Source organism: Erythrolamprus reginae, unplaced genomic scaffold (assembly GCF_031021105.1).
Source record: "Erythrolamprus reginae isolate rEryReg1 unplaced genomic scaffold, rEryReg1.hap1 H_64, whole genome shotgun sequence".
In the NCBI taxonomy this organism is placed as follows: Eukaryota; Metazoa; Chordata; class Lepidosauria; order Squamata; family Dipsadidae; genus Erythrolamprus; species Erythrolamprus reginae.
Genome location: NW_027248522.1, coordinates 63,886 through 83,394, shown reverse-complemented (window position 1 = coordinate 83,394; position 19,509 = coordinate 63,886). Strand labels below are relative to the sequence as shown.

Below are 19,509 nucleotides of genomic sequence, written 5' to 3'. Positions count from 1 at the left end.
TTGAGATCCTTAAAAGATGCAGTGCTTAACCAATTTTATAAAGAATTAAAAGTAAAATGAAGATTAATATTAGGTGAATTGTGGAATTAAGAGCCACTATATCAAATGTGTTAAGAAATACAACATACACTACTTAAAATTTAAAAATGAAATTAACTGATTAGAAATACTCATTGAGGTTTACTGGATCCCCCAAAGAATACATTTTTTTAAAAAAAAAGTCAAATGTGAAAGTTCTTTCATTTATAAGTTTAATATTGTCTACCTATAGCTTTATTTTGGTTTGAAATGATTATACAGTATATACAAATGCAACTTTTTAAAGTAATAGGGTTAAAGGCCTTAACGCTGCTTTACCTGACTTCGGCAACTTTTAAGATGTTTGGACTTTAATGACCAGAATTCTCTAGCCAGGCATGTTAGGGAATTCTGGGAGTTGAAGTGCATACAAACTCAGGTGCTTGGCTATTGGCATGTATTTTTGATAGTTGCTCTTGCCCAGGGTCGTGAGATCACCTTCCCAGACAGCTTCCTACGAACAAAATCAGTGGGAAAGCTGAATTTGCTTAAAGACTGCACCATTCACTTAGCAACCGTTTTTCTTTGAAGATGTTTCACTTCTCATCCCAGGGGACATTCATAGACATTCAGCTAGGAATGTGGGGTAGCGCAGCAGGTAGAGTGCTATACTGCAGGCCACTGAAGCTGACTGTAGATCTGAAGGTCAGCAGTTCAAATCTCATCACTGGCTTAAGGTTGACTCAGCCTTCCATCCTTCCGAGGTGGGTCAAATGAGGATCCGGATTGTGGGGGCAATAGGCTGGCTCTGTTAAAAAGTGCTACTGCTAACATGTTGTAAGCCGCCCTGAGTCTAAGGAGAAGGGCAGTATAAAAATTGAATAAATAAATTAAATAAATAAATAAATCACTTGCCTCGCTTAGCAATGGAAATTCTGGTTTCAGTTGTAGCCGTAAGTCGAGGACTTCTGATGCTGTTGTTCAGGGCGTATCAAATTTTCCAGTTTTCAGTTTCCAAACAGTAGGGATGCTCTGAAGTTTGTGACAAACCTTGGGGATTGTGTAAATATATTTTGGTTAGTTTAATATAATTTGGATGCGCTTGGTAAATAACTACATAAACTTCGTAACTTTCTAAGATTGTGTTTGTTTGTTGAATTATAATCCGCTTGTTTGCCCAAACAAGGAAAATTGTTTTGAATTTTATTCCTCTGTTAACTTTGTGGTTTTAGACTCTAATTTAATGGAGTTCTCTATTTGTAAGACAAATGATTTTATTAAGAAATGTTGTCATAAGATCTCCACCTTCGCCCTGCACAACTTGCTTCGTCTCTCGCCTGTTATTAATCCCATATCTTCATTGCTTATTACAATGTTTATCTTTATTTTTTCATTACTTTAACACTGTTATGTTTCGCCTGCTTTTCATTTCTCTGTTTTTACTGTTTTACAATCTGCTTATAGTAGCCCATCGGCAAGACAGGAAGAAAATAAATGTAACAAATAAATAAATTTAAAATTAAAAGGTTTTCAGGTGCTTATTTTTCTCTATGTGTTCGGTCTCAAAGGTGCTTTTCCAAAGGGGCAACTGGACTTCCTCTGTTTTTGCTTGAAGATGCTTCTCATCCAAGAGGCTTCTTCAGTTCTTCCATTCTTCATCATTTAATCAAAACCGAGGGTGAAATGCTCCCGGTGCACTCGTGGCTGCCAGTTATTGGAGAGCCGGTTGCAAAGGGAGTGTGACGCTCCGCCTACTCACCCAGAAGCCGCCGTTTGTGTTCTGTGCATGCGCAGAAGGTAAAAGAACCCCAAATTGTGACATCCAGGCGAGTGGGCAGAGCCTCGCACTCTCTTCGCAATCGGCTGTTCAACAATGCTGGCCATGAGTCCCAGCGACTGGTTAGATCCCACAGAGTCGGCCTCCTTCAGGTCCCGTCAACATGACAATGTCGCTTGGCGGGACCCAGGGGAAGAGCCTTCTCTGTGGGGGCGCCATCCTTCTGGAATCACCTCCCCCAAGAGATTCGTACCACCTCCTCCCTCCTCGCCTTCTTCAAGAAATTAAAGACCCTTTGTGCCAACAGGCCTGGGGACATTAGATGTTAGTCCCCTTGCTAAGGAATATAATGTACGTTTTGATTGTTTGAATGGGAGGGATCTTTTTAAGGATCTCGAGTTTTAGATAGGTTAGTTTTAACCCTAAAATTGGATTTAGGATATTTCTATTGGATTTTTTTAATATGTTATAAGCCAGCCCGAGTCTTCGTAGAGGGGTGGCATATAAATACAATAAATAAATATATACACAAACAAATCAACAGCCACCAACAAACGAGGAGCATTTCACCTCTGGTCAAAACTGAAAATGCTTCTTGGATGAGAAGCAAAATGTTTTCAAGTAAAAACAAAGTCCAAGTTGCCTTTCGAGAAAGCACCTTCGGGACAACCACGACCTGGATGACTGAGAAGCCACAGACCTTTCTATTCTATAATAATAACAACAGAGTTGGAAGGGACCTTGGAGGTCTTCTAGTCCAACCCCCTGCTTAGGCAGGAAACCCTACACCACTTCAGACAAATGGTTATCCAGCATGTTTCAAGTTTAATTGGATTTGTATGCCGCCCCTATACAAAAAGACAATAGTAGGACAATCCAATTAATATCCATAAAAAACAATCCTTAAAATTCTGGTTTTTTTAAAAAACTTCCATTAACATTCAGCCAACAAGCATACTAAAAACATCTTAAAAATTTCCAGTGTTGGAGCATCCATAACTTCAGGAGGCAAGCTGTTCCACTGATTAATTGTTCTAACTGTCAGGAAATTTCTCCTTGGTTCTAAGTTGCTTCACTCCTTGATTCATTTCCATCTATTGCTTCTTGTCCTGCCTTCATGTGCTTTGCAGAATAGCTTGACTCCCTCTTCTTTGTGGCAACCCCTGAGATATTGGGAGACTGCTGTCAGGACCTTCTTTTCACTGGGCTAGACACACCATGTTCCTGCAACCTTTCTTCATAGGTTTTAGCCTCCAGTCCGCTAATAATAATAATAATTTAATAATAATAATTTATTAGATTTGTATGCCGCCCCTCTCCGAAGACTCGGGGCGGCTCACAACAAGCGATAAAACAATATTGTACAGGCACAAATCTAATATTAAGAAAAAACTAAAAACCCTATCAATTTAAAAAACCAAACAACACATACATACCAAACATAAATTATAATAAGCCTGGGGGAAAGGTGTCTCAAATCCCCCATGCCTGGCGGTATAGATGGGTCTTAAGTAGTTTACGGAAGACAAGGAGGGTGGGAGCAGTTCTAATCTCCGGGGGGAGTTGATTCCAGAGGGCCGGGGCCGCCACAGAGAAGGCTCTTCCCCTGGGGCCCGCCAGACGACATTGTTTAGTCGACGGGACCCGGAGAAGGCCGACTCTGTGGGACCTTATTGGCCGCTGGGATTCGTGCGGTAGTAGGCGGTTCCGGAGGTATTCTGGTCCAATGCCATGTAGGGCTTTAAAGGTCATGACCAACACTTTGAATTGTGATCGGAAACTGATCGGCAGCCAATGCAGGCCACGGAGTGTTGTAGAAACGTGGGCGAATCTGGGAAGCCCCACGATGGCTCTCGCAGCTGCGTTCTGCACGATCTGAACACTTTTCAAAGGTAGCCCCATGTAGAGAGCGTTGCAGTAATCGAACCTCGAGGTGATAAGGGCATGAGTGACTGTGAGTAATGACTCCCTGTCCAAATAGGGCCGCAACTGGTGCACCAGGCGAACCTGGGCAAATGCCCTCCTCGCCACAGCCGAAAGATGATGTTCCAATGTCAGCTGTGGGTCGAGGAGGACACCCAAGTTGCGCACCCTCTCTGAGGGGGTCAGTAGTTCCCCCCCCCCCAGGGTAATGGATGGACAGATGGAATTGTCCTTGGGAGGCAACACCCACAGCCACTCCGTCTTGTCTGGATTGTTGCTCCTCTCTGCACTTTTTCTAGAGTCTCAACATCCTTTTTGCATTGTGGTGACCAAAACAGAATGCCGTACTCCAGGTGTGGCCTTACTAAGTCCTTATGAAGTGGTATTAACACTTCACGTGATCTTGATTCTATCCCTCTGTTAATGCAGCCTAGAACTGTGTTGTCTTTTTTGGCAGCTGCTGCACACGGCTGGCTCATATATATTTTTTATAAATATCATTATTATTATTATTATTATTATTATTATTATTATTATTATTATTATTTAGATTTGTATGCCGCCCCTCTCCGAAGACTCGGGGCGGCTCACAACAAAATAGAACAAATCATAAATAATCAAAGAACTTTAAAATTTATACAAGATTTAAAAGAACCCCATAAACTAACAGGCGCACACACAAACATACCATGCATAAATTAAACATGCCCGGGGGCAATGTTCCCTCTAATTTTTGGGGGGAGTGGGCGGAAAAGTATAGTGTCTGAGCGGCAGTCCCTTCGGGACTGGGCGGCACAGAAATAATAAATAAATAAATAAATAAACAAACAGACAAATAAAAAACCCACCCTGTTTTGCCTCAGAGAATTTCAAAATAAAATACTGTACTGTGTGTCTATAACAGTGAGCTCATAATAGGGCAACTCTATCAATATCAAAATGCCACTTAAATAGTTGAGCTAGTTTCAAACTAGATTTTGATTTTCTTTCTCTCTTCCTTACTCCCATTCTTTTTCTTTCTCTTTTCCTTCCTCTCTTTTTTCTATCTGTTTCTCTCTCTTCCTCTCTTCCTCTCTCTCTCCTTCCCTCTCACTCTTTCCCTCTCGGCTTCTGGGCAGGTTTGGAAAACTCTGAGTTGATGATGATTTTTAAGTGAGTGATTGCTCACTGCTCAGCTTAGAGGGAACGATGCCCGGGGGAGGTGTTTCAGTTCCCCCATGCCTGACGGCAGAGGTGGGTTTTAAGGAGTTTACGGAAGGCAGGGAGAGTAGGGGCAGTTCTAATCTCTGGGGGGAGTTGGTTCCAGAGAGTCGGTGCCGCCACAGAGAAGGCTCTTCCCCTGGGGCCCGCCAACCGACATTGTTTAGTTGACGGGACCCGGAGAAGGCCCACTCTGTGGGACCTAATTGGTCGCTGGGATTCGTGCGGCAGTAGGCGGTCTCGGAGATATTCTGGTCCAGTGCCATGAAGGGCTTTAAAGGTCATAACCAACACTTTGAATTGTGACCGGAAATTGATCGGCAGCCAATGCAGACTGCGGAGTGATGGTGAAACATGGGCATACCTAGGTAAGCCCATGACTGCTCTCGCAGCTGCATTCTGCACGATCTGAAGTTTCCGAACACTTTTCAAAGGTAGCCCCATGTAGAGAGCATTACAGTAGTCGAACCTCGAGGTGATGAGGGCATGAGTGACTGTGAGTAATGAGTCCCGGTCCAGATAGGGCCGCAACTGGTGCACCAGGCGAACCTGGGCAAACGCCCCCCTCGCCACAGCTGAGAGATGGTTTTCTAATGTGAGCTGTGGATCGAGGAGGACGCCCAAGTTGCGGACCCTCTCTGAGGGGGTCAATAATTCCCCCCCCAGGGTGATGGACGGACAGATGGGATTGTCCTTGGGAGGCAGAACCCACAGCCACTCCGTCTTATCCGGGTTGAGTTTGAGTCTGTTGACACCCATCCAGGCCCCAACAGCCTCCAGGCACCGGCACATCACTTCCACCGCTTCGTTGACTGGGCATGGGGTGGAGATGTAAAGCTGGGTATCATCGGCATATTGATGATACCTCACCCCATGTCCTTGGATGATCTCACCCAGCGGTTTCATGTAGATGTTAAATAGCAAGGGGGAGAGGACCGACCCCTGAGGCACCCCACAAGGGAGAGACCTCGGAACCGACCTCTGACCCCCCACTAACACCGACTGCGACCGGCCAGAGAGGTAGGAGGAGAACCACTGGAGCACAGTGCCTCCCACCCCCAGCCCCTCCAACCGGTGCAGAAGGATACCATGGTCGATGGTATCGAAAGCCGCTGAGAGATCGAGGAGCACCAGGACAGAGGATAAACCCCTGTCCCGGGCCCGCCAGAGATCATCCATCAACGCGACCAAAGCGGTTTCCGTGCTGTAACCGGCCCTGAAACCCGACTGCTGGGGACCTAGATAATCAGCTTCTTCCAAGGACCGCTGGAGCTGGAGTGCCACCACCTTCTCGACAACCTTCCCCATAAAGGGAAGGTTGGAGACTGGACGATAGTTGTTAATTATTAAATTAATTATTTAATAAATTAATTATTTACATTAGAAAAAGAAACAACACGACATTGACAGAAGAAAGAAAAAGAAAAAAGAAACATACATACATACAATCAAAACAAAATAAAGCATTATGCTTTATACATAGAGTAGTTTTGGTATCTTAATAAACATACCTGCTAGATTGCAGGATAATTGGTTTTTGCAGCTTATTCATTTGTAACAATTTTGGTTCGTATTTACTAATACACATAAATCTCCTTAATTTATTAATATCCATTTCTCTACCTTTCCTTTCATTTCCTCTATATTTGTTCTATAGTTAATGGTGCATTAAAACAATAGTTTGGCTCGTATTGAAATGGCTGTCTACTAGGACTCCAAGGTCCCTCTCACAGTTACTACTCTTGAGCAAGGTACCACATTTCCTGTACCTGTGCATTTTGTTTTTCTTACCTAAACCTTACTTTTTTTCACCAATTTCAATATTCTCTCCCTGTTTTTCCTCCTTGGAAAAATGATTTGAAAATGATGAGCTTGGAAAAGCAAATTCTTCTCCTCCAATACCTGCTTTGTGTTTGATAAGATCCTGGTCTGAGGTTTGAGCTGTACAATTTACTCCAAAGGGTTTGCCTAAGAAAGGAGGCCATGGGACGCTGTGGCTCAGTGGCTAAGGCACTGAGCTTGTCAATCGAAAGGTCGGCGGTTCGGCGGTTCGAATCCCTAGTGCCGTGTAACGGGGTGAGCTCCTGTTACTTGACCCAGCTTCTGCCAACCTTTGAAAGCACATAAAAAAGGCAAGGGGCCACTTTTTGTGGCACGGAAACAACGCTCTGTGCGCTTTTGCCATTTATAGTCATGCTGGCCATGTGACCATGCAGAAGTCTTTGGATAGCACTGGCTCTTTGGCTTTGAAGCGGAGATGGGCAACGCCCCCTAGAGTCGGGAACGACTAGCACATATCTGCAAGGGGAACCTTTAGCTTTACCTAAAATGGGAAGTACAGATCAATTTTCCCAGTTGAACAAGTCAAATTGATTAAGAAAGAGATCAGCGTGTACATTCGATCAGTGTTTCCCAAACTTGGCAACTTGAAGATATTTGGACTTCAACTCCCAGAATTCCCCAGCCAGCGAATGCTGGCTGGGGAATTCTGGGAGTTGAAGTCCAGATATCTTCAAGTTGCCAAGGTTGGGAAACACTGCATTAGATGAAGGATGTATTGAGAGCCATATATTAAAACAACATTATTTCATGTGCAGTTCAAATATTGCACCTAACACAGCTTTTATTTCAATAAAACAGTCCAGTTGGGATTTGTGTTATGTGGGTGTCGTTGGAATAAATTGTAATCTGTGTACTTTTAACATTTTAATAATTGTATGGCTTGATTTATAACTCGTAAGCCACTTTTATAAGGGGAGGGTCACTATAAATATAAATAAAAATGGTAAGGCTGATACCAAAGTATGCTTTGCATTCTTTACACTTTTTATTTAATCTGTTTCTTTTGTTCCATTTTATAGTAATGTTCTGTGTTTTTAATTCCGGTTTTTTTTAATAGGAACTCATAGCTAATTAAACAATAAAATTACCAAAACAACAGATTTTTTCCCCCTGTGCTTTTATTCCGTGTGACATTTCCAAAGAAAAATATGGATTCTTGTACCATTATTATTATTATTTGCTCTCCTTCATATATATTTCATGTTACCCAGTAAACCCGGCAATAAATTCACAGCCTAAAATCAGTTGTGTCGGCCTGCGTGTGTTTTTCTTCGGGTAATAAACAGATCCGTCGAAGACAAAGCTATAAAACATCCAGGCTTCTGGGAGATGCTAAAATTTTCCACTCTGTGAAATCAGAATACGGCCTTGCTCCCTGGCTATTGGTGATACCTTACTTTTCCAGAGCTGGTGCTGATTTAGGATCCTGGTATCAACATTGCAGCTAAATATTAAATTTAAATCAGAGTTCAAGGGAAATACTTCCTCAAACTTCCAATTTATTCTTAGAGGCATCTTGGTGAATCTCTGGGGATCTCATTTCCCCAGGATTTCTACTTCCAGGTTACAGTTCATTCTCCTGTCCCACACCCACAAGTTTGTCACTCTTCTGTCACGCAGTCAATATGTGTCCATCTTCTTCCGGCCCAGTGCTGACAAAGGATGACCTTGAAACTCTAAAAGGAATTTATTTTGTCTACCTCTAACTCCTCATGCAACCGCTCCTCCCCTCTTCCCACAGCAAGGAATGTTCCAAAAGAACATACCCTGTTTCCCCGAAAATAAGAAGTACCCCGAAAGTAAGGCATGTCAGAGGTTTTGCAGAATTTGCTAATATAAGGCACCCCCTGAAAATAAGGCGTAGTCAAGTTTACATACGGTACGGTGGAAAAACATATGATACCATTCAAAGCTGTTCATAGTGGTACCATAATAATGTGGCATCCCCTGCTGGCCCCTTCCATCTGCTGCTGTCTCACCGCCATTACAATCTCCACTACAGTGCGTAGACTGTAGTTCCTCTGGTGGCCGGAAGCTGCAATAGTGGGAGTATACTGTTGTACCATATAAGTGCCGTTGTTTGTGCGTGTGGATGCCATACTGACAGGTACCGTACTGTAATCAGTGTACCGTACGGTACACTTTCTTTGGGGGTGTCAGCTTTTCTGCCTGGGAATTTGTCTTATTTGAGAAATATAAGGCACCCCCCCGAAAATAAGACGTAGCACAACGTTTGGAGCAAAAATTAATATAAGACAGTGTCTTATTTTCAGGGAAACACGGTAGTATAATGTGGCAGGCCAAGACCTCCAAGCATTCTGGCTTCGGCCTGATAGGCGGCCTCCCCTCAGGAAAAAAGCGTGTCCTGCAAAGAGAAAGGAAATACCTAGTAGGGGATTAGTTTTTTGTATTATCACACACACACACACACACACACACGTGGGACCCTTTGGCTTGTCTGGGAATTTATCATGGAATTACTTAATTTGTCATCTTGAACTTTCCAACTCTTCATCCAGATAGATTCCGCCAAAGAGTAACCCTTCCAATGGATTAGATACTGCAACTGACCCCTAAAGATAATGTGGTAGGCCAAGACCTCCAAGCATTCTGGCTTTGGCCTGAAACCTGGGATATTTGTCAACTTGAGCAACTTTGTCTGAACTTCAACTCCTAGAACTCCCCAACCAGCAATACTAACAGATTAACAGTTGGAAGGGATCTTGGAGATCTCTTAGTCCCTGCTTAGGTCAGGAAACTCTACACCATTTCAGAAAAATGGTTGTCCAAACTCTTCTTAAAAACCTCCAGCGTTGGAGCACCCACAACTTCTTGAGTGAAGCCACTGGTTAATTCTTCTCACTATCAGGAAATTTCTCCTCAGTTCTAGGTTGCTTCTCTTCTTTGAGGAATACCTTGACTTGGACTCTGATTTAAATTTGGATATTACAGCACCGTGTAGATAATCTAATAGTTATGGAGTTGGAATTATAAAGATAAGCAATTAAAAGTTTCATGGAACATAACAGATACAAAACCACAGCATAATTTGCCAAATTTACATATGTGTTGAAATGTTCCTAGAAGGCCTTGTGTTATGATAAAGGTAATTAATACTCATTTAGGCAAAAATACAGCTTTGACTTCCAATATTTTAAAGCAGGCACGGAAAACCTACTTATCGTAACTCACAGGTTTTGAGAGTATGTTGTGGGAGCTTTCACAAAATGGCTTCCATGGGAGTGGCCATTTTCTGAAGGGCTCTAATACAGGTAGGCCTCTGCTTATGACCACAGATGAGCCCCAGATTTTCAATGCTAAGCAAGTTAGCTGTTAATAGAAACATAGAAGTCTGACGGCAGAAAAAGACCTCCTGGTCCATCTAGTCTGCCCTTATACGATTTTCTGTATTTTATCTTAGGATGGATATATGTTTATCCCAGGCATGTTTAAATTCAGTTACTGTGGATCTACCACATCTGCTGGAAGTTTGTTCCAAGGATCTACTACTCTTTCAGTAAAATAATATTTTCTCATGTTGCTTTTGATCTTTCCCCCAACTAACCTCAGATTGTGCCCCCTTGTTCTTGTGTTCACTTTCCTATTAAAAACATTTCCCTCCTGGACCTTATTTAACCCTTTAATATATTTAAATGTTTCGATCATGTCCCCCCTTTCCCTTCTATCCTCCAGATTATACAGATTGAGTTCATTAAGTCTTTCCTGATAGGTTTTATACTAAAGACCTTCCACCATTTTTATAGCCTGTCTTTGGACCCATTCAATTTTTATCCATATCTTTTTGTAGGTGAGGTCTCCAGAACTGAACACAGTACTCCAAATGTGGTGTGACCAGCGCTCTATACAGTGGGATCACAATCTCCTTCTTCATCCTTGTTATACCTTTAGCTATCTATTTTGCCCCATTTTATGACTTTTCTTACCTCAGCTATTCGGTGAAGCACTGCAGTTGTTAAGTTAGTAATGCGGTTCTTAAGTGAATCAGACTTCCCCGTTGACTCTATTTATCGAACAATATTCATAATTTAACAAAGTTGGGAGGGACCTTGGAGGCCTTCTATTCATTATTTATTTTGCTTATGCAGGAAACCCTACACTACTACAGACAAATGGTTATCCAACATCTTCTTAAAAACTTCCACTGTTGGAGCATTCACAACTTCTGGAGGCAAGCTGTTCCGCTGGTTAATTGTTCTAACTGTCAGGAAAATTCTCCTTAGTTCTAAGTTACATAGAAACATAGAAGACTGACGGCAGAAAAAGACCTCATGGTCCATCTAGTCTCCCCTTATACTATTTCCTATATTTTATCTTAGGATGGAAATATGTTTATCCCAGGCATGTTTAAATTCAGTTACTGTGGATTTACCAACCACGTCTGCTGGAAGTTTGTTCCAAGCATCTACTACTCTTTCAGTAAAATATTATTTTCTCACGTTGCTTCTGATCTTTCCCCCAACTAACCTCAGATTGTGCCCCCTTGTTCTTGTGTTCACTTTCCTATTAAACACTTCACTCCTGAACCTTATTTAACCCTTTAACGTATTTAAATGTTTCAATCATGTCGTCGCCCCCCCCCCCCTTTCCCTTCTGTCCTCTAGAGCAGTGTTTCCCAACCTTGGCAACTTGAAGATATTTGGACTTCAACTCCCAGAATTCCCCAGTCAGCATCTTCAAGTTGCCAAGGTTGGGAAACACTGCTCTAGGTGACACAGATTGAGTTCATTAAGTCTTTCCTGATACGTTTTATGCTTAAGACCTTCCACCATTCTTGTAGCCCGTCTTTGGACTCAATTTTGTCAATATCTTTTTGTAGGTGAGGTCTCCAACCTACAAAAAGATATTGACAAAGTTGCTTCTTTCCTTGATTAGTTTCCACCCATTTCTTCTTGTTATATTCTCAAGTGCTTTGGAGAATAGCCTGGTTCCCTCTTCTTTGTGGCAACCCCTGAGATATTGGAACATGCTATCATGTCTCCCCTGGTCCTTCTTTTCATAAGATGATTACATGACACCGGGACACAGCGACTGTTGTAAATATGAGTCATTCAGGAGGCCATCGAGAAGCTCCCTGGCTGTTTCAAAAGGTGACAGCCGGGTGGCGGGGCTTCTCGGTGGCCTCCCGAACGCCGAACCCGGAAGTTCAGGTTTGGCGTTCGGGTTCAGGAGGACGCTGAGAACCCCCCCGGCTGTTTCAAAAAGCGACAGCCGGGCGGTGGGGCTTCTCAGCGGTGGCGGCAGCGGGTTCGTAAGAAGGAAAAAGTTTGTAAGAAGAGGCAAAAAATTTCTGAACCCTGGGTTTGTATCTCGGGTTGTATGGCAAGGTGTTTGTATCATGAGGTACCACTGTATATGGGATTTTAGTAGTAATTTTTAATTAATTAGATTTGTTGTGTTGCTTTTGTACCCTGTGAGCTGTCGCGAGTCTTTGGAGAAGGGTGGTATACAAATCTAATAAATAATAATAATAATAATAATGATGATGTCAGAAGTCACCTTTTTCAGTGCCGTTGTCACTTCAAATGGTCATTAAACCAACGGTTCACTGGCTCAAAAACTTTTCCAGCCTCTGGATTCACAAATCCTCTTAATGGATGAAAATTAAGAGTGGCCACCAAAGTGAAAAACAAAATTATACACAGTGTTCTTAACTTCAATGCTTCATCAATGGAAGGAATGTTCTTACATTGCAGTTCCTAGAAATGGCTGAAGATGTAATCTTTCTTTATTTTTTTAAAAAGCCAATTTCAGTTTGCTTCTTCCATCTGGCTTAAGAGAAATGTGCCTAATTTTATGGCTCGTTGCTGTTTTGAAAACACAGGTGACTTTTCCCGATTTGACGTGGAGCTGAGTTTACTCACCGCCTTGAAATGTTTCAGTGGGTCAACTGGTTCTTCCCCAAGGAACAAATATTGCTCTGCTGAAAGCCAACACCTTTGCATCAGCCTGGTTAAAGTAGGAGCAATCTTCTAAGGCTGTTTTCCTTTTTTCCCCCCTCCCCTGCAGGAATGCCGCTGGCTCAGGCTGTAGCAATTGTTCAGAAGCACTGCCGCATCATAAAAAATATCCAGGTTCTCTACAGTGAACAAGTAAGTTTGGCTTCAGCTTCCTGGCTTTTGCTTTTGGTGTTTATTTGTCACACACTCTGCCAGGAAGAGGAAGGTGTCTCAGTGTTGCGTGATGTTATTGTGGTGTGTGTGTTGGCCCATATAATGTCTAAGCATTATATGGCTGTTGCCACATCTTGAGGAATGTGGTTTTTAACCAACACAGTGGCTTTCACGTAGTGTCAGGTGTGCATAAGTGCAGGTAGTTTTAGCCAAGAGTATTTTTCTTTTTTTGACTATACACCTTGGCTTGCAAGGTGTATAGTCTACGGAGAGGGGCAGCATACAAATCAATCAATCAATCAAATAAATAAATAAACACATGCATGCATGCATGCATGCAATTCCCAAGGGACCTTGGGACCTATTTAGCTTTTTACAATCAGAAAAAATGGATTGGATTGAGGAAGCAGAATTGAATCAGTTTCTTTGATTTGTATCTTTGATTTCATTTGGAAATAAGAGAGTCTCTCATATTTCAAAATAATTTATTTTATTTATTTATTTATTTATTCATTCATTCAATTTTTATGCCGCCCTTCTCCTTAGACTCAGGGCGGCTAACAACATGTTAGCAACAGCACTTTTTAACGGAGGCAGCACATTGCCCCCACAATCCGGGTCCTCATTTTACCCATCTCGGAAGGATGGAAGGCTGAGTCAACCTTGAGCCAGTGATGAGATTTGAACCACTGACCTTCAATTTAGTACTTTTGTTGCATCCAATCCCTGAATTTCCCAGTTAAATCTCTGAAACAGATTGTTTACCAAAAAAGTTGGTTAAACTTTTTGGATTGGGGAACAAAAAAAATCATTTAGCAGCTTCAGAGAATCTCTTGTTCAAGAGATTGTGGTGGATTTTCAGAGATAATGTTCTTCTATCATATATTTAGGGTTGCATCAGGGATCGAATCTAATAAAAACCAATTAATTCTCTTGCAAGATAATTTAAGACATATTGACACTTTGAGGAAATAACTGTTAAACATGATTAAAATCTCAAGCTAGTTACTGCAAGCCCTGTTTTCAGATTCACACTTTCCCGTCCAATATCACAATGCTTTCCATTCATTCAGATTGAAATGTGCTTTTGTTTTGCACTCTGTTATATTTTTGGTAAGGAAAGTCTGAGAGGATTTTAAAAAGAAAAACCTAGGAATCACTGAATTCCTTGTGAGATGGATTTTGCTTCTTGGAAAGAAAGAAATTGAAAAGAGCTTATACAGTGGTACCTCATCTTACGAACGCCTCTTCTAACGAACTTTTCAAGATACGAACCCGGTGTTTAAGATTATTTTGCCTCTTCTTCCGAACTATTTTCACCTTACGAACCCAAGCAGCTGCTGCTGGGATGAAGGGGTTTCTTTTTTTCCCCTTTTTTGAAGAAAGAAAAGGGAGGGGCAGCTTGGAGGAGTAAAGATTTTGCATGCTTGCAAAAGCACTGAAGCGGTGTCTTTTTAAGAAAGAAAAGGAAGGGGCAGCTTGGAGGAGTAAAGATTTTGCATCTTGCACAGGCACTGAAAGGGTATCTTGAAAAAAGAAAAGGGAGGGGCAGCTTGGAGGAGTAAAGATTTTGCATGCTTGCACAGGCACTGAAAGGGTATCTTTTGAAAAAAGAAAAGGGAGGGGCAGCTTGGAGGAGTAAAGATTTTGCATGCTTGCACAGGCACTGAAAGGGTATCTTTTGAAGAAAGAAAAGGGAGGGGCAGCTTGGAGGAGTAAAGATTTTGCATGCTTGCACAGGCACTGAAAGGGTATCTTTTGAAGAAAGAAAAGGGAGGGGCAGCTTGGAGGAGTAAAGATTTTGCATGCTTGCACAGGCACTGAAAGGGTATCTTTTGAAAAAAGAAAAGGGAGGGGCAGCTTGGAGGAGTAAAGATTTTGCATGCTTGCAAAAGCACTGAAACGGTGTCTTTTTAAGAAAGAAAAGGGAGGGGCAGCTTGGAGGAGTAAAGATTTTGCATGCTTGCACAGGCACTGAAAGGGTATATTTTTAAGAAAGAAAAGGGAGGGGCAGCTTGGAGGAGTAAAGATTTTGCATGCTTGCAAAAGCACTGAAACGGTGTCTTTTTAAGAAAGAAAAGGGAGGGGAAGCTTAGAGGAGTAAAGATTTTGCATGCTTGCACAGGCACTGAAACGGTGTCTTTTGAAAAAAGAAAAGGGAGGGGCGCCCCCCTTGCCTTTCTTCCTTCCCACTCACCCTTTAGCCTAGCCTTGCTTCTTCCACCCGCCCCCTTTAGCTGCTCCTCCCTGCCCTCTGTTCGCCTCCCTTCTAAAATTTTCCTGAAGGATTTGCACGCATTATTTGCTTTTACATTGATTCATATGGGAAACATTGTTTCATCTTACGAACTTTTCACCTTACGAACCTCCTCCTGGAACCAATTAAGTTCGTATGATGAGGTACCACTATATTCTTAGTCATAAATAGTCATACCTTTTGTCAGGGTTCAGTATCTGGCTGATTTTTGTCTTCAGGTACATACCGTCATTAATATGCCTTTTGTAACTTTTAATATACACATATTAATATTTCATCAATATTATTTTCCTTTATTCCACTTCGCACAGATAGCTGTTTAATCAACAATGTGTCAGGCCTGGAAATCTTGGGCATTGAATCGTCTGGCCTGCCACATTTAGTGCTGTGGGAAACTGGGAAGGGAGATTGTGTGAGTGAGGAGATATAGTCAAAATAGTACTCCTTTCTCTGAGAGTCAAGGCCACTCTGCCCTGCACCTGGAGGGATGTGCCTGGGAGGCATCTCCAGTTGGTGCATTGATTGGACATGTGGGCGACTTTCTTTTGAGTGGGGAAAACCTGGAAGCTTTCAGATTTGGGTTTTCCCAACTTTTAAGATATGTGGACATCAACTCCCACAATTCCCCAGCCAGTGTTTTAGCTGAGTTCTTCTGGGAGTTGAAGCCCATGCATCTTAAAGTTGATTAGGTTGAGAAACACGGCTTGTTTGGACAGAAGCTGTTCTGCTCTGCTTCAAGGTTTGGGAGATTGTAAATTAAATTGTTGTAAGCCGCACTGAGTCCCACTGCATTGGGCAGCCTTAAGTCAAATAAGCTACATTTAAAAATAAAATATAATATAATAATAAGGATAAAATAATAATGAGTGATTGAGTGAATGAATGAGTGCTTAAGTTTTGCATGGAACCAGTTGTGTTTGCAAACATCTGAACAGCGCCTTTCAAAAGCTACTGCCTTGCGCTGCTCAGGAAATTCATTCCAAGTTTTGAAATTTGCATGAGCAGTGTAAGCAGTAGCTTTGAAGGTGCTGTTCAGATGTATGAAAACACAAATGGTTCTATCCCAGCAAATCCTTCAGGGTAGGGAAGAAGAAGTGTAAGTCCAAAGTCACCGCATGCATGCACTTGTATCCCTTGCTAATGCTTTTAAGTTTAGCTTTTCTCAGTTGAGTAGGTCAAAAGCCATGGCATTAAAAAAAACCCAGTGCAAAACATCTGGATTCTGGAAATGAGCTTAGAAATCTGCTTGCAACCAGCTGTGCAGTTGTTAACTTCTTGAGAGGAGCAGAAGTTTCTTCAAGATGATAGGTGGAATGGGGAACTACAAGGTAAACAAAACCTATTATTGGCCCAAGGCAGATTGCACAAGAGTTGTAGGAAGTGATTCCAGAAGTGGGAGTTAATATATCATAGGAGTCATGAGGGATTGACTGTTCTTGACCAGCATGTGATTAGACTTAATCCTTTGAAGACAGGTAGTCTTTGATTCAACAACCATTAGTTTAGCGGCCTTTCAAAAATTATAACAGGACTGAAAAAGATTGACTTGTAGCAATAGCACTTGGACTTGTATACCGCTTTACAGTACTTTACAGACCTCTCTAAGCGGTATACAGAGTCAGCATATTAGCCCCCAACAATCTGGGTCCTCATTTTACCCACCTCGGAAGGATGGAAGGCTGAGTCAACCTTGAGCTGGTCAGGATTGAACTGCTGGCAGTTGGCAGAATTAGCGTGCAGTACTGCATTCTAACCACTATTGCAACATGGAGGGGAAGGGGAAGGGAAGGAAGGAAGGAAGGAAGGACGGACTAGCACTTAAACTTAGATATCGCTTTACAGTGCTTTTATAGCCCTCTCTAAGCGATTTACAGAGTCAGCCTATTGTCCCCAATAATCTGGGTCCTCATTTTACCCTCGGAAGGATGGAAGGCTCAGTCAACCTTGAGCCTGGTAAGTGTTGAACTTCTGGCAGTGGGCAGAGTCAGCCTGCATTACTGCATTCCAATCACTGTAAATGATGGATGGATCGATGGGAAGGAAGGAAGGAAGGAAGGAAGGAAGGAAGGAAGGAAGGAAGGAAGATAGCAATAGCACTTAGGCTTATATACTGCTTCATAGTGTTTTACAGCCCTCTCTAAACAGTTTACAGAGTCAGCCTCTTGCCTCCAACAATCTGGGTCCTCATTTTACCCACCTCGGAAAGATGGAAGGGTGAGTCAACCTTGAGCTGGTTATGAGATTTGAACTGCTGGACTACATCTAGCAGTTAGCTGAAGTAGCCTGCAGTGCTGCACTCTAACCACTGCACCACCCTGGCTCTTAGCCTAGCAAAGTACGAAGATTCGTTAGCACCTCGTTAGGGCTGGAAAAAAGGCAGAAGATCATTTGTTAGGCAAACACAGAAGATCTCTTCACTCATTAGCACCCATTAGGGCATTAGAAGATTGGTTGCTAGCAAGGCACAGAAGATGTTTCATTGTTAATTAGGGCTGAAAAAAGGCTCAGCTGATTGTTGGAGAGAGCAGCAACGAAAGAAGCAGGCAAAGCAGGGAAAATCACATTAGCACCTCATTAGGGCTGAAAAAAGCTTAGTAAAGCTACCCTCAGAGTATAAGACGCACCCAAATTTTCAGCCTCTTTTTGGGGAGAGGTATATTTTATACTCCGAAAAATATGGTAGTCCTGGACTTACAATTGTTTGCTTAATGACTGTTACAATGGTGATGAAAGAAAATGACTTATAACTGGTCCTCACTCTTGACCACTATGCAACATCTCCAAAGTGGTGTGAACAAAAGTAGGGAGCTTGGCAACCAGGATGGATTTATGACCATTTGCAGGGGTCAACATGATTGCCATTTAAGATATTTCCCAGCCGGCTTCCAACACACAAAGTGCGGGGGAGGAGAGCCAGTTTCACTTAACAACCACATGATTCTCTTAACAACCACAGTGAATCGCATTGCAGCTGCTGCAAAAAAAGGGTCATACAATGGCTTGCAATTGACTGAACAGCCTTCTTGCTTAGCGATGGGAATTGTGATCCCAATTGTGGCTGTAATTTGTGGAATACTACCTGTATCTCAGGAGAGCATCCGTTTGGGAGTGGCTGCTGTAAACACTGGCTCTGTTGGAATGACATCTCACTTTGGCAGGGACAACTTGACAGCTTTGTTCCTGGGACATCATTTCCGCTGCAAACCCTCTGGAAGGGTGTTCTGATTTTCAAGCAATTGACATGCACGTGTCAATCCTCTGTTTCTCAATCTGTTGCCTTCGGAAGCTGAGAAGGAGTTTGATAAAATTATCCCCTGGTTCTAATTAGCCACGGAACAGCAGGGGCGGTTTATTAACTGTACGGATCAGACTGGTGCTATCTGCGCTTGCTTGTTTTCTTGAAGTCTTTTAATTACCCAACTACTTAGCATCATCAACACTAGAGAGGAGGAGGAAGAGGAGGAGGAGGAGGAGGAAGACTGTGTGGCCCTAGGTAACATCATCAGTGCTAGAAGAGAGGGGTGCTTGCAGGGGGGGGGGGGAGGAAGAGGAAGACCTGGACTCTGATTGGGCAATTTCAACTCATATGACAGGACGGGTCATAGTCCCATTGTGTGGGATGAATTTGAATCTGTGACTCCTGAGGAAGTGGACAAGGCAGTAAGAGCGATGAGTTCCTCTACTTGTCTGCTGGAGCTGTGTCCCTCCTGGTTTCGGCCAGCAAGGGTGTGACCCAAGACTGGCTCCAGGCGTTAGTTAACGCGTCCTTGAGTGAGGGATCCTTTCCACAACCATTAAAGGAAGCAGTTGTGTGACTCCTTCACAAGAAGACTTCCTTGGACCCAGGTGAACCTTTGTCCAGTCTCTAACCTACTCTTTGTAGGGAAGGTTGTAGAGAAAGTAGTGGCACTCCAGCTCCTATGGTCATTGGATGAAATGGATTATCTGGACCCCTTTCAATCTGGCTTCAGGCCTGGCTACAGCACGGAAACTGCTTTGGTCACACTGATGGACGATCTCTGGCCAGCCCAAGATGGGGGTCATTCTTCCATCTTGGTGCTACTTGACCTCTCAGCTTCGTTCGATACCATTGACCATGGTATCCTTCTGCGACGACTAAGAGATTTGGGGCAAGGAAGCACCATGTTATGTGGTTCTCCTCCTATCTCTCCGGTCGATCTCAGTTGGTGTTAGTAGGAGGACAGAGATCAACCCCTAGACCCCTCGTCTGTGGGGTGCCTCAGGGCTCAGCCCTCCCTTTCTCCTATTTAATATCTACATGAAACCAATGTCATCCAGTGATTCAGGGTGAGGTATCAGCAATATATAATACCCAGTTATATATCTCCACCCCGCATCAA

At 42.8% G+C, this 19,509-nt stretch overlaps 1 protein-coding gene across 3 annotated transcripts in view; it reads left to right on the top strand.

The window, feature by feature from the left end:
* Window positions 1-19,509, top strand: part of LOC139155807 (phagosome assembly factor 1) — a 73,961-nt gene that overhangs the window by 18,879 nt on the left and 35,573 nt on the right. For all 3 annotated transcript variants that reach the window (XM_070731091.1, XM_070731092.1, XM_070731093.1), the window contains exon 3: window positions 12,788-12,870. In XM_070731091.1, coding sequence (XP_070587192.1) covers window positions 12,788-12,870 — 83 coding nt within the window. The remainder of the gene's footprint in view (window positions 1-12,787; window positions 12,871-19,509) is intronic.